The sequence below is a fragment of the Mustela erminea genome, chromosome 6, assembly GCF_009829155.1.
Source record: "Mustela erminea isolate mMusErm1 chromosome 6, mMusErm1.Pri, whole genome shotgun sequence".
NCBI classification, from domain to species: Eukaryota; Metazoa; Chordata; class Mammalia; order Carnivora; family Mustelidae; genus Mustela; species Mustela erminea.
In genome coordinates this window covers 113,667,919-113,684,587 of record NC_045619.1, presented here as the reverse complement: position 1 = coordinate 113,684,587, position 16,669 = coordinate 113,667,919, and the positions used below count along the sequence as shown (strand labels likewise).

Sequence of the window (16,669 nt, the reverse complement as noted above, 5' to 3'; positions counted from 1 at the left end):
GTAGGGGCAAAAGGAAAGAATCTCAAGTAGACACCCTGCTAAGTGAGGAGACCCAATCTGAGGACCCTGAGATCATGATCATAAGTCAAATGCTTAACTGAAAAAGCCACCCAGGTGTCCCCTCAACCTTCCATTCTTGCTCACCATTATGATAAACCCATTTTATAATCCTCTGTTTTAGATTTATATATTCCCTTTTTGTACAATCCCAAGTAGGATCTGCAATACAGAGACTCAACATGAGGGTAGATTGGAAGGAAAATAAACACGTTTTCCCTTTCCCTTCATTACTCTCTCCCCAGGTATCTAATCCATTAATATCTGGGAACTAATTTACAGAATCCATTCCTTATCATTGCTCCAGAGGCATTATATAATCATTACACTACTGTATTTCCCATAGATGCTGAGTTTGAAGGGTTCTTTTTATGTAGATTATTTTTTGGCCTATTATATTTTCTAAAGCCGCAAATAATTATATATACTACCAATACTTTTACCAGTTTGTCTTTCTAATTCTGCATCTTTTTCTCTTACCATTATACCCATTGGTTGCCTTTTCCCATTCTGTGGAAGTGTAATTCAGAAATAAATTTTTTTAAAGATTTTATTTATTTGACAGAGATCACAAGTAGGCAGAGAGAGAGAGGGAAGCAGGCTCCCTGCTGAGCAGACAGTCTGATGCAGGGCTCCATCTCAGGACTCTGAGACCATGACCTGAGCCGAAGGCAGAGGCTTAACCCACTGAGCCACCCAGGAGCCCCTCAGAAATAATATAAATTTGACTATTAACTGAAGTAAGGCAGATTGGGCAAGTAAGTCTTCTCTAAAATTAGAAAAATTAATTATAATATGCTCTTTATGTTCAGATAAGCTATCTTCGTCTTCCTACTAACTGCCAGACTGTCAGATTCACCTCCTACTTCATATCACCTATAATACTGTTTCCCGTTCATTTAGCTCCTAGTTTACCTACAATTTAGGGTTTCCTTTCAAGATTTTTATTTATTTATTAGAGAGAGAGAGAGCACGTGCATTAGAGACTGAGAGAAAGAGAAAGCAGGAGCAGAATCAGGGAGAGAAGGAGAAGCAGATTCCCCCGCTGGGCAGGGAGCTCAACATGGAGCTTGATCCCAGGACCCTGGGATCATGACCAAAGCTGAAGGCAGATACTTAATCCGATGAGCCACCCAGGTGCCCCAATTTGTTTTTTGTTGTTGTTGTTGTTGTTGTTGTTGTTTTCCTAAGCTACAGCTTTCTCTTTGATGGGGGTGTTAATTATAAGCAGTAATGTTGCCTAAAGAAACAAAAAAGAGGAAGAGAGTAAGAACTAAGAAATAGTCTGAATAATCTACTATCTAAATTTCTATTCATAAGAGAATAGTAATAGTAATCTTTTTTGTGTATGGAATAGAAATGATTCTATCATAATGCTTTTATTTTTCATCAAATAATCAAGCCTTTTAATCTAAAAATAATGACATAAACATTTCTTAAGCAAATGCTTGCCTTAAGGAAATGGAAGAATTCAAAATGTTTTATTTCTCCATAAGACATATATTGTAGAAATTCAACACATTTAGTAAATTTTTCCCAGTAACTTTGAGAAAGCACCATCTAAATGTCCCACATTCTGCTTTTTTTTTTAAGATTTTATTTATTTATTTGACAGACAGAGATCACAAGTAGGCAGAGAGGCAGGCAGAGAGAGAGGGGAGAAAGCAGGCTCCCTGCTGAAAAGAGAGCCCGATGTGGGGCTCGATCCCAGGACCCTGGGATCATGACCCGAGCTGAAGGCAGAGGCTTTAACCCACTGAGCCACCCAGGTGCTCCCCACATTCTGCTTTTTATTTTAGCATATTTTTCTTGAACATACTGAAACTATTTTCTTTATTACATTATTTTGTTTTTAACAGTGTTCAAAATATGTATCAGGATGATAGTATTTCTAAACATGTCTGTTTAGAAACCACAAGCACTAGTTTTATCACTGTGGTTATATAAAAATTTTTAAATAAAGATGTTCTGTTTTATATAAAAACTTTATATGAGAATTTATCAATTTAATTGTTAAAGTAGTTTTTTATTGTAATACTGAAAAGAAAGAAAGCTCTTCCTCAGGTATTTTTACTTACACTATTTCTATTATTTCTTTTTCTGGATTTGCACTCTTACTGGTTTTGTTTATAAATATCAAATGACCAACAAGGAAAAATAAGAGAGAAAGTAAGTGTGTTAGTAAAGGTGTTTTAAATTATTTTTAAAAATTTAAGGAAACTGTGCTTTAGAAGTGGGTTAAGATTTATTATAAATTTTTAAAAGTTGAAATCAGGAAATTTATAAGATAATAATGTTATTTTCATTTTTTAGGGCATCCAAAAAATACTGTCTCAAAAAAACATGTTGGATTTATGAATACTCTGCCTGCTATAATCTCTACAACTAGAAAACCTATCTATGAAGGTAAAAAAATCACTGCTATATAAAGACAAATGAAATAAAACCTTTACTGTGTTTCCATTGTTTCTATTTGCCCATCACCTTAAACCTATGGACTCCCTTTCCCAACCATGAGTCAATGAGTCAAGTATATTTTTCTAAACCTTTCTTTAAACATGTGTTAACACACACACACACACACACACACACACACACAAAACTATATATGTTAAGTTTGCTGGTTCTATACATAATAGAATCATTTGGATGGATCCTACTTACCTCTAATATAGATAAATTGGTAATATAGATTTCTTTTTTATATCATACCTTAAAGTTGCTTTATGGTATTCTATAATGTTAAGGTACTATATGTTATTCAACCATTCTTCTACTGAATTACATTTAGATTTTTATCAATGTACTTTCTGCTGCTATCAGCAATGGTACAATAAATTTCACTGTATATATATATATACATATATATATATATATATATACACCATGGTGATTATATTTCTATAAAATAGAGCATGTAAACATGTCTTGTATTAAAGGTATCTATGTTTTTTATTTAATATATAAATCCAAATTACTTTTCAAATGATCATAGTTAATAATTCTGCTAGTAAATTCATGAAAGACTCATATCGCAGCATCATTGCCAGCACTAGACTTTTCATAGATCGAAACATTATATTGTTAAGATATCAATACTGTACAAGTGTTCTACAGATTCAGTGTGATACCTATCAAAATTCCATCAATGTTTTTTAAAGAATAAGAAAATTCTATGCTAAAATTCATATGGAATCTTAAAGGATCCTGAATAATCAAAATAATCTTGAAAAATAACAAAGCTGGAGGACTCACACTTCATTATTTTGGAACTTACTACAAAGCAACAGTAAGCAAAACAGTATGGTACTGGCATAAAGACAGACATACAAAATAAGAATAGAAGATAGAGAACAAAGAAATAAATCATCACATATATGGTCAAATGACTTTTGACAAGGATACCAAGACCATTCAATGGGGAAAGAATTTAAAACACATGGTACTGGAAACACTGGATACCCACATACTAAAGAGTGAAATGAGATCCCTATCTTATACCTTACCTTATAGTTCAAAATAGATGAAAGATCTAAAACTAAGTGCTAAACTATAAAAGCCTTGGGTAAAAATGTAGGGAAAAATCTAAGGCATCTTATTTGACAAAAATTTGTTGGGTGCAACACCAAAGATGCAGCCAAACAAACAAAGACATATTTTATCATAATTTTAAAATTACTCATCAAGAGGCAAGGTTAGTAAAGTAAAAGGGAAATCCACAGAATGGGAGAAAAATATTTGCAAATCATATATCTGAATAGCAGTTAACAACCAGAATATATAGAGAGCTCTTAAAGACTCAACAATGAAAACAAAAAACTTTATAAAACAGTGAAAAAAGGACTTTAACAGACATTTCTCCAAAGGAGAGATACAGATAGCCAATAGGCCCATGAAAGTATGGTAAACACCACTATTCATTAAGGAAATGAAAATCAAAACCCCAATGTGATATCACTTCATATCTAGGATGGCTATTATGAAGACAAGGAAAAAAGGAAAGAAAATAAACATTGGTGAGAATATGAAGAAATTGGGATTCCTACTAGTTGTAAGAATGTGAAATGATACAACTACTATGGAAAATAGTATGGTTATTCCTCAAAATATTAAATAAAGCATTACCATATGATTCAGCAATTCTCATTCCAGATAGATATATGCCCAAAAGAATGAAAGCAGGGACATGAAAACATCTTTGTTTATAGCAACATCATTCACAACAGCCAAAAGATAGAAGTCATTCAAGTGTCCAACAGTGATGAATGAACTAAAAAATATGGCATATGTATGTGACGGAATATCATTTAGCCTTAAAAGGAAAGAAAATCTGATAACAGTATGTCATAGCATATAACATGGATGAATATGGAAGACATTATGCTAGGTGGAGTAAGCCAATCACAAAAGGAGAAACACTGTATGATTACACTTACATGAGTGAAGTATCCTCATATGGTCAAATTCATAGAGACAGTAAGTAGAATGATGGTTGCCAGGAGCTGGGGAAATGGGAATGGAGAATTATTTCTTAATGGGTAGAGTTTCAATTTTGCAAGATGAAAAAGTTCTGAAGATCATTGGTAATGACTACACAGTGTGAATGCACTTAGTGCCACTGAACTACACACTTAAAAATGGTTTAAATGGTAAATTATACATTATTTATATTATTTATGTAAGTATAAAATTATTTATATTTTATAATAAAAATAAATGCATAGTAAAATGTTTTTTCTTGAATAAGGGTTATTTATATTTAATGAGAACTAAGCATATTTTAATATTATTAGCTATTTTAATTTTCTCCATGAATTACCTATTTATAGTCTTTGCTTATTTTTCTGTTAGTTGCTTTTGTTATTGTAGAAGTTTTTTGTACAATAGGATTTTAATTTTTAAAAAGTTTTTCCATCAATTCAAATTTACAGAGAAATTGAAGGAAATCCAGAAGGAATTTTCATATAGCTTATACCTAGATTCATTACTTGTTCATATATTATCTATTTGTCTTACCATTTTTTCTATGCTCACATATATATGTGTATGTGTGTGTCTATCACAAATATCATTTTTTTTTCTGAATTATATAAGGGTAACTTGGAAGAAAGTGTTTCTTATCTGTGTATTCCTTTATATCTAAGCACAGAATAAACACTATAAAAATAAATGAAAATAAAATATCAATGTAGTTATTAGTTAACCACCACACTCAGGCCAGGGACAGAACACTGTCCACAGAGGTCAAGGAGAGCTTCTGCAGAAAATTAGCCTGAAGGATAGAGCAGCCAGAACACAACAATAGAGAGCATGCAGCACATATCAGACACATCCCCTGAAGTATCAGACCCTGAGCACTATATAAGACTTCTTCCTCATAAGGCCATTATTTTCAGGAGCAAGAGAAGTATGTACCTGGCTTTTCTAACACAGAGAAGAAGGCAAGGACTTAGACAAAATATAAAGATGGAGGAGTTTATCCCAAATGAAAGAACAGTATAAGGCCATGGCTAGAGATCTAAGTGAGAAAGTAACACACCTGATGGAGAACTTAAAAGCAACCAACAATCATGAGGCTACTCACTGAGCTTCAGAAAAAAATGGAAGACTTCAGGGTGGCTCTTACCCCAAGAGTTAAAAAAAGAATCAGTCAGAAAGGAAAAATGCAATAACTGAGATTAGAAATGGGCTGGTTGCAATGAACAACACAAGGCTAAAAGTAGTAGTAGAATGAATAAGTGATATAAAAGACAAAATAATGTAAAATAATGAAGCTGAACAAAAGAAAGAATAATTATGGAATATGAGAACAAAAGTGGGGAACCCAGTGACTCCATCAAATATAATAACATTGTATTATAGAAGAAGGAGAAAGAGAAAAGGGGGTCAGGAAATTTATTTAAGGAAGTCACAGCTGAAAACTTTCCTAATGTGAAGAAGGAAACAGACTACAGATACAGGAGGAATAGAGGATCCCCAACAAAATCAATGAAAGCAGACCAACACCAACACATATTGTAATTAAATTTGCAAAAATATAGTGATTAAGTAAAAATTTTTAAATCAGCAAGATAAAAGAAGACAGTAACATACATGCAAAGGAAACCCCATAAGGCTAGCTAGAGATTTTTCAGCAGAAACTTCCCAAGAGTTACATGACATATTCAAAGTGCTGAATGAGAAAATCTGCAGCCAAAAATACTCTATCCATCAAGGCTATCATTCAGAATACTAGGAGAGAGAAAGTGTTTCCCACACAAAAACTAAAGGAGTTTGTGACCAGCAACCCAGGCCTGCAAGAAATACTAAAGGGGATTCTTCGAGTGGAAAGGAGAGACTACAAATGACAAACACAGGAAAGGATAGAGAAAATCTCCAAAAATAATGACAAAGCAAGTAATAAAATACCAACAAATACATATTTATCAACAATTACTCTGAATATAAATGGACTAAATGCTCCAATAAAAGACAAAGGGTGACAGAATGGATTAAAAAAACAAGATGCATGTTTATGCTGCCTATAAGAAACTTATTTTAGAGCTAAAGACACCTGAAGATTGATAGTGAGGGAGTGGAGAAACATTTGTCATACAATGGATGCCAAAAGAAAGCTAGAGTAGCAATACTGATATTAGACAAAATAGACTTTAAAACAAAAACTGTAACAAGTGACACTATGTAATTATAAAGGGGACAATCCAACAAGAGATATAATAATTGTAAATATTTAGGCACTCAACATGGGAGCATTCAAATATATATTCAGTTAATACAAAAATAAACTAATTGATGGTAATACAGTAATACAAGAGGACTTTAACACTGCACTTACATCAATGAACAGATCATCCAAACAAAAAAACAGAGAAACAGTGGCTTCGAAGGACACACTGGACCAGATGGACTCAACAGATATATTCAGAACATTCCATCCTAAAACAGCAGAATACACATTCTTTTCAATTGTACATGGAACAATCTCCAAAATAGATTAGATATTAAGTGACAAATCAGGCCTCAACAAATAAAAAACATTGAAATCATACCATGAAACTTTTCTGACCACAGTGCTATGAAACTGGAAGTCAACCACAAGAAAAAAATTTAGAAAGACCACAAATACATGGAAGTTAAATTACATACTACAAAATAATGAATGGGTCCACCAGGAAATCAAAGAAGAAATTTAAAAAAATACATGGAAACAAATAAAAATGAAAATATAGCAGTCTAAAAACCTTTGGGATGCAGCAAATCCAGTCCTAGAGGGAATTTTATAGCAATGCAGGCCTCAAGAAGCAAGAAAAGTCTCAAATACACAAATTAACCTAAGACATAAAGGATGAACAGAAATAAGAACAACAAATGAAGCTAAAACCAGCAGAAGAAAGAGTAAAGAAGAGTAAGAAGAGTAAAGATGAGAGCAGAAATAAATGATACAGAAACTTTTAAAAAAAAAAAAAAAAGGAGAAACTAGGAGCTGGTTCTTTAAAGGAAACTAAAAGATTTATTTATTTATTTATTTATTTATTTATTTATTTATTTATTTGAGAGAGAGAGAGAGATCAAGCAAGTGGATGAGAGCTGGCAGAGAAGTAAAGGGAGAGTGACAAGCCCACTTCACACTGATGAGCCAATACTGAGCTCCATCCCACCACCCTGAGATTATGATCTGAGCAGAAATCAAGAGCCAAACACTTAACTAACTAAGCCACCCAGGAGCCCCAAGGAGCTGCTTCTTTGAAATAATTAAAATTAATAGTTTCTTTGAAAAAATTAATAAAATTTATAAGCCACTAGACAGACTTAACAAAAAAGACCCAAATAAATAAAATAACAAATGAGAAAACAGAAATAAACAACCAATACTACTGAAGTACAATTATAACAAAATATTATGAAAGATTACAGGCCAACAAATTGGAAAACCTGGAAGAAACAGATAAATTACTAGAAACATATAAACTACCAAAACTGAAAACAGGAAGACAGAAAACTTGAACAAACTGATATTCAGCAAAGAAATTGAATCAGTAATTCAAAAACTCCCCAAAACAAAAGTCTAAAGCCAAGTGGCTTTAGGAAAATTCTACCACCAAACATTTAAAAAAAAAATTAATACTAAAATTAAAAAAAAAGAATATATATCTTAAAATATGTTAAAGTTTCAATTTGTCAACAATAAATAAATAAATAGAATTAATACTTCTTTTTTATTCTAAAAAAAATAGAAAAGGAAGGGAAACTTCCAAATTCATCCTATGATCCAGCATTACCCTGATATCAAAACCAGATAAAGATACCACTAAAAAACAAAACTATCCAATATCCCTGATGAACATGGATGTAAAAATTCTCACTAAAATACTAGCAAACTGAGTCCAAAAGTACATTAAAAAATATCATTCACCATGATCAAGTGGGAGTTATTCCTGAGATGCAAGGATTGTTCAATATTCACAAAGCAATCAACTTGATACATCACATTAAGAAAAGAAAGATTAAGAACCATGTGATCCTTTCAATAGATGCAAAAAAAGCATTTGACAAAATACAATGTCTATTCATGATAAAAACTCTAAACAAACCAGGGTTAGAGGGATTACACCTCAACATAAGACAGGCCATATATGAAAAACTCATAGTTAATATCACTGTGAAAAAAAAAATCACTGTGAATGGGGAACATATGAAGGGACCTTTTCCTCTACAGCCAGGAACAGGCAGGGATGTCTGCTCTCACCACTCTTATTCAACATAGCACTTAGCCTCAGCAACCAGACAACAAAAAGGCATCCAGATTGGCAAAAAAGTAGTTCAACTTTCATTATTTGCAGATGACCTGAAACTCTATATAAAAAACCTGAAAGACTCCAGCAAAAAACTGCCCAAACTGATAAAGGAATTCAGTCACAGGATCCAAAATCAACATATAGCATTCTGTTGAATTTCTATTTACTAATAATGAAGAAGCAGAAAGAGAAATTAAGGAATCCCATTTACAATAGAACCAAAAATAAGATACCTAGGAATAAACATAACCAAAGAGGTGAAAGACCTGTACTCTGAAAACTATAAAACACCAATAAAATAAACTGAAGATGACTCAAAGAAATGGAAAGACATTCTGGATTAACAAATATTGTTAAAATATATATACTATCCAAAGCTATCTACACACTTAATACAATCCCTATCGAAATACCACCAGCATTTTTCACAGAGCTAGAACATACAATCCTAAAATTTGTATGGAGCCACAAAAGACCCAAATAACCAAAGAAACCCTGAAAAAGAAAAGCATAGCTGGAGGCATCACAATTCAGGGCTTCAAGTTTTATCACAAAGCTATAGTGATCTGAACAGTATAAAATAGAAAAATAGACATATAGATCAATGGAATAGAATACAAAACCCAGAAGTGAACCCACAATTTTATGGTCAATCAATCTTTGACAAAGCAGGGAAGAATATCCTATTGAAAAAAAAAAAAAAAGGCAGTTTCTTCAGCAGGTGGTGTTGGGAAAACTGGACAGCAACATGCAAAAAGAATGAATCTGGACCACTTTCCTACACCATAAATAAATTTAAAACAGATCAAAGTCCTAAATGTGTGACCTGAAACCATAAACAACCTAGAAGACAACACAGACAGTAACTTCTTTGACATTGGTCAGAGCCAATGTCAACTTCCTTTTTAGATATGTCTCCTGAGACAAAGGAAACAAAAGCAAAAATAAACTATTAGGACTTGAATAAAATAAAAACCTTCTTCACAGTAAAGGAAACAATCAAAAAAACTAAAAGGTAACCAATGTAATGGGTAAGATATTTGGAAATGACATATCTGATAAGGGTTAGTATCCAAAATATATAAAGAACTGATACAACTCAACACCCAAAAAACAAGTTAAAAAATGGGCAGAAGACAATGAATAGACATTTTTCCAAAGAAGATGGCCAACAGACGCATGAAAAGATATTCAGTATGACTGACCATCAGGGAAATACAAATGAAAACTACAGTGAGATACCACCTCACATCTGTCAGAATGGTTAAAATTAACAACACAGGAAACAATAGAAGTCAGCGAGTATGTGGAGAGAGGGGAACCTCTTGCACTGTTGGTGGGAATGCAAACTGGTGTAGCCACTGTGGAAAACAGTGCAGAGGTTCCTCAAAAGCTTAAAAATAAAACTATCCTACAATCCAGCAATTGCACTACTAGGTATTTACCAAAGAATACAAAAATACTAACTAATTTGAAGGGACACATGCATCCATATGTTTATAGCAGCATTATTTACAATAGCAAAATTATGGAAACAGGCCATGTCCATCGACTGATGAATGAACAAAGAAGATGTGGTATATATACACAATAGAATAGTAGTCATAAAAAAGAACAAAATCTTGCCATTTGCAATGACATGGATAGAGTTAGAGAGTGTTACGCTAAATGAAGTAAGTCAGAAAAAGACAAATACCATATGTATGGTGTTGGTAGTTAACTAGGTTTATTGCAGTAATCATTTTCTAATATGTAGAGAAATATCAAATCACTATGTTGTACTGACGCTAATATATATCAATTTTTTCTCCATTAAAAGTTAATAATTAAATTTTGAAAAGATAACACATCCATATCCTCAAATAGTTGATGATTTTTTGTGTGTGGTGTGAATGTAAGATTTATTTTCCACAACTTTCAAATATACCATACCATATTACTAACTATAAGTTACCATGTTGTACATTAGATCCTATGAACTCACTCTTTTTATAACTGAAATTCTGTACCTTTTGAATGATATCACCCTGTTCCCTCCTCCACCAGTCCCTGGCAACCTCTATTCTATTTACTGTTTCTAAGATATTGGTTTGTTTGGGGTTTTTTAGATTACTTATTTAAGTGAGATTGTACAGTGTATGTCTTTCTCACTCTGATGTATTTCACTTAGCATAAATCCCTTTAGAATTAGTCATGTGGCATTGGCAAGATTTACACCCTTGTTATGGCTGAAAATAATATTCCTCTGTGTGTGCACACGCATGTGTGTGTGTGCGTGTGTGCGTGTCCGTGTGTGTGTGTGTATGTATCACATTATCTTTATCCAAATAACTGCCAAATAACATTTAGGTTATTTCCATATCTTGGCTCTTAGGAATAAGGCTGTAATGAACATGGGGTTGCAGACATCTCTTCAAGATCCAGATTTCATTTCCTTCAGCTATCTATGCAGTAATGGGATTGATGAATCATGTTAGCTCTGTTTTATTAAAAAAAAATCGCCAAGCCATTTTCCATAATGGCTATACCAATTTGCACTCCCATCAACAGTGTATAAGTTTCCTTTTCTCCACAGTTTTGCCAACATTTGTTATTTCTTATCTTTTTGATAATAGCCATCTTAATAGATGTAAGGTGATATATTGCCTTCAATTTGCATTTCTCTGATAATGAGTGGTGTTGAGAAAATTTTTAAATACTGATTGGCCTTATCTATGTCTTCTCTGGAAAAATATCTATTTCATTCTTTTGCCCATTTCTTATTGGAATATTTGCTTTTTTGCTATTGAGTTATAGGAGTTCTTTATAATTTGGATATTAACCCCTAACTAAACATATGGCTTGCAAATATTTATTCCCCAATGGTAGGTTGCCTTTTCAATTGATTGCTTCCTTTATTAAGAAGCTCTGTAATTTGATGTGGTCCCGCTTGTTTATTTGTTGTCTACTTATGGTATCTTTTGCAAGAAATCATTGCAAAGACCAATGTCAACAATCTTTTAAATTTTGTTTTCTTCTAGAAATTTTACAATTTTAGGTCTTACCTCTTTGATCTATTTTGAGTTCATATTTTGTGAGTGGTATAAAACAGGGTTGCAATTTCAGTCTCTAGATTTGGATTTCTAGTTTTTCCAGTACATTTATTGAAGAGATTACTCTTTCTCCATTGTATATTCTGGGTGCCCATGTCAAAAATTTTTGACTATATATGTGTTTATGTCTGGGCTATTTTGTCCCACAGGTCTAGATTCCTATTCTTATGCCACTACCATAGTTTCTTAAGACTACTGCTTTGTAAATAGACTGAAATCAGGAAATGTGATGAGTCCACTTTGTTATTATTGAGATTGCTTTGTCTATTCAGGGTTATTAAGAGTTCAATATGAATTTTAGGATTTTTTTTTCTATTTCTGTTAAAATCAACCCTCTTTTTAAGTCCTTTGTATTTGAGCATACCATAGTTTATTTAACTAGCCCTGTGTTAAATGGGCACTTTGGTTGTTTTCAGTTTTCTAACAATGTTGCTACAAATATCATTTGAATAAGTAGCTATTCTAGACTCCAGTCTTGCTCTCTATCAGCTCAAATATGGGTCTTCTGCCTAAAAGGAATTGCCACTATTTGCTCCCTAACACTAATTTTATGACCCCTTTCTTTTGCAGTACATAAATTGTCTCTCAGTTAAAACTGATTTTTTGAAGAACCATAAGTATAATCAGTATAAATATCATATGTATTAAAAAAAACAATATTTCAGTGAATTTGAAATTTTTAAAATTTCTCTGTCAATGCTTGTCAAAGTATGGTCTCTAGACTAATAGCCTGAGCATCAACTAGGAATATATTAGAAATACAAATTATTGTGCCCTACCTCAGAGCTACAGAATCAGAAGCTTTAGAGTTCAAGTCCAGCAATCTGTTTTAACAAGTTTTCTGGGTGATTCTGACATAGGCTAAATTTGAAGAACCATTGTATTATATTTATATTACTCTAAGTTAAGGGGTCCCAGTATCATTTCTATAGAAACATAGGTTTATGTACTTGTATGATTCATGTACTGCCTTTCCATTTCCATTTCCAGTGTTACTCTTTGTATATAATAATGTTTTCCATATGTCACATATAATAAAAATTATGTCAACTATAATGAAATTAAACTTTTTATAATCACACAATAACTTTTCTTTAAAGTGCCACATCCTGCTGCCCGAAATCTCTACCACGTCCCTATTTTTGAGAAAAAATAAGTTCTGGTCAAGATAAGCAACATGAGCAAATAGCAATGAAATGTGCAAATGTGGAAGCTTTATGAGAATAACACTAACTTGAAAGGATGGTGCTTATTGAACAATAGTGAGAAATACCCTGGATAAATAGGGTAGACCCGGATTATGGAGGAGTTTAGTTGGTAGCAGGTAAGTTTGAATGTTTGCAATGCTCTTTTTTCTAATTTTAAAAAAGTTATATTTTAAATGACGAATGATTAAAATATTCAGATTATTCAAATGTTAATGTTTGAACACTGCACAACAAATTTCAAAAAGGAAAGGAAGTAAACATAAATGCCTCATGACAATAATCTGATAGAGCATATTTTGTAGAATTTGAAATGGCACAAAATTTAAGTGCTAATAATTTTAAAGACATGATTCTTGCCAATCAATGTTAATAACATTAAAATATTATTTTTAACCACATCATTTTCCCTGTGCCCTAGAGAGAGTAATACTATTGGATGACATGGTCTTAAATACAATCTGGATTATTAATGACATGAGTATTTAAATTTATAAAATATCCTTTTGAACTTTGAATACACACACACACACATCTCTGCCAAAATTAGATCACCGAACATTGATATTACTCTAAGTACATGGAGTTCCATTTTGTGTCAAAAATTAAGGAAAAAATAGATTTCTTCAGAAACATAAAATGGAAAAATTAATGAAATAATGCTTATTTTCTAAAACATCCATTTAAAGATAATGTTTATAATTTACACAGTAGTAAAAAAGTATAGCTTATAGATAAATGGAAATCATAAATTGAGCTTAAAGTATCAGCTAGTAGAAAATAAATGGAATGATTCTTCACTAATGACTGATTATCTATTCTCTGAAACTGAAATATCCCAGAGGTAATACAAGGATGAGACATGTTAACAACTCTTGTGAGGGTCTTAGAGAGAATATATGCAGAAACAAATAGTAGAATTGTCATTGCAAGTTGCCAAATAATTTGGTTAGTGAGCAATGTGAATTTTATGTTTCTCTCTAGAATTAATTTTTAACATAAATTTTAGTTCAACATAGCAATCTGTACTCATGAATGGCAGTGGTTGGGATTACTCAAACTGGATCCATTCCAGCTTCTCAGTTTTCCCCTATGGACTACCCAGATAACAGTGCCATATATATTATGTAATCATTTGATTAAATGAGCTAACATATATGCTAATTTAGTGCTTCTCAAGGCGGTCTACAAAATAGAATTCATCTGGAATACTTTTAGAAAACACTAATTCTCTCTTCCCTTCCCCAGACCAATTAAACCAGATTCTCTGTAGGTGATTCAAATGTACTGCCAGAGTTGAGAAACATGCAGCTTATTATTTGATGATATAAGGGAAATCAACTAATACTCAGAACTATATACAAATAATTGCAGCTGAGTTTTTAAAAATCCAGGTCTTAGAGCTACTAGAAGAGGAAATTCAATGAACAAATTCAATCTATACTGGCTCCATTTAAAAATTCTCCCAAACCACCTCTTTCATGTCAATTACAACTTTAGCTCCATCACACTCCCCAGTAGAATTTCCTGTGATAATGTAAATTTTCTGTACCTGTGCCTTCTAATAAGGGAATTGTGAGTCATATGCAGTTGTTGAACTCTTGAGATGTGGCTAGTGTAACAAGAATCTAGATCTTTAATTTTAATTAGTTTAAATAGCCATATGTGGTTTGTGGTTCCCATATTGGATAGCACTACTCAAAACTTATCACTGACCCAAGAGTTAATCAGGACCTGGGAAGGCAGTGAACTATTCAGAAAAATATATAGGAAATATTTTTGTTGATTAATGACTGGCAGAAGTAAAAACAGATCCCTGGAGAAGTAGGGGCAGGAATAGTATTTCAACAGTGTTGTTGGATAAAATGTAGTGCTCTTTTACAGTAGCAGGATGATCCCTAATACAGAGTAGACAATGTCAGTTTCAACCAAGAACACTGACTAGTTCAAATTAGGCCAGAATTAAGGCAAAAGTGAGTAGGATCTATACCTTTGGAAGGCTTTGGCTGCAATCAAAAATAAGACAAGCCCTTTCCCTTTTTAACAATGCTGTGAAAAAATTATTCCGACGTTTATTTAAGATGATAATGAAAGCTTTATTTTTTGTATTATGATATGTTAGTCACCATAGAGTACATCATTAGTTTTTGATGACTTTATTCAGGACTACTTGAATAGGGCACGGAGATTGAACTCAATTCCAAATACAGCAAAGAGAGCTGGGGATTTACAGCTAATGAGCAGAGTGATGAGGTCAATATGAAATTGCAAAAGGAGACATCAAGTGTAGGAGCATTCCTACCAAGTTAGCTGAACAGTATTTTTGCTAAAAGCAGACCAAGGACAGGGCCAAGTCCTAGTCAAAAAGGGGGCTTAGTGAAGCCTAACTATATAATTTGCTGAAGGTGTAAGTCCTTCCCAAAGTCCAGCTAAAATAAACTTTTTGGCCTTGAGAGAAAGACCACTGATTTTGAAAACCAAAAATTCTAGATAATATTTTTTAAATGGCATGCAATTAATGTAACATATGCTCTAATAACAAGAAATACATAAAACTGAAGGTTTCAAAAATGTATGTGTGTATATTAGAGGCTGAATTAAATGAAAGTTCTAATTACTTGGTTTATTTTCAGAATTCTTCTTTACTATCTGGAACAAACTTGAAACTCAAAGATCAAAGCTTTTTTGTTGTTGATGTTAAGGAGCCCTATGCTGAAGCTCCAGCTTGCTTCTATTCACTAATATTCCTGTAATATCTTCAGGTGTGATGTGAAACCAATTAAATGAAATTTGATCAATGCATGTTTTGATAATGTCATGCTTATTTAAGTGTCATATTTTTTGCAAATACATTTTATATGATGTTATATAGAAAAAAGTCATCTTCATACATTTCTTACACTTCCAGGTAAAATAATTTAAATTTAGAAAATATCTTGCTTTTTTTTTCACATTAAAACTGGAAATTCATTGAAGAGGTCACAACAAGGTCTTTATTCCTTATAGAATATTCAGTAAACCTACAAATCATAGGTAAATATTTAATAAAACTACAAATCATACCACTAGCTGTAGTTGAACTATGAAAGATTTATAAAATCTAAGGACATACTCTGTATGGGAATGTTGTTAGTAATGAATATCAAGTTAAATTGATGCTAGTACTAAAAGGAATATTGAAAAGAATAAGAAGGAAAAAACTTATAAATATTGAATGAGTAGTAGTCCAGTGTCTTTATGTGATCTTGTTTTCTTTTTGGCCCTGAGATTGATGGATGCTGATACTGATATAATGTGCTCCTAATTAAGTGGAGATTTGTTTTAATTTTTTGAAGATTATTTATTTTATTTGAGACAGAGTATGAGGTGGGGGAGGAGCCGAGGGAGAGGGACAAGCAGACTCTGTGCCAAGCAGGAAGCCTGAGGCCAGATTCGATTTCCACAACCTTAATATCATGACCTGAGCTGAAAACAAGAGTTGGATGCATGGGGCGCCCAGGTGGCTCAGTTGGTTAAGCAG

The 16,669-nt window shown here is 32.7% G+C and overlaps 1 protein-coding gene across 1 annotated transcript in view; it reads left to right on the top strand.

Moving 5' to 3' along the window:
* Positions 1-15,943, top strand: part of LOC116594225 (coiled-coil domain-containing protein 7-like) — a 247,483-nt gene extending 231,540 nt beyond the window's left edge. The window contains 3 exon segments of the mRNA XM_032349334.1: positions 2,371-2,463; positions 13,045-13,268; positions 15,783-15,943. Coding sequence (XP_032205225.1) covers positions 2,371-2,463; positions 13,045-13,100 — 149 coding nt within the window. The 3' untranslated portion in view covers positions 13,101-13,268; positions 15,783-15,943.
* Positions 15,944-16,669: the final 726 nt, after the last annotated feature.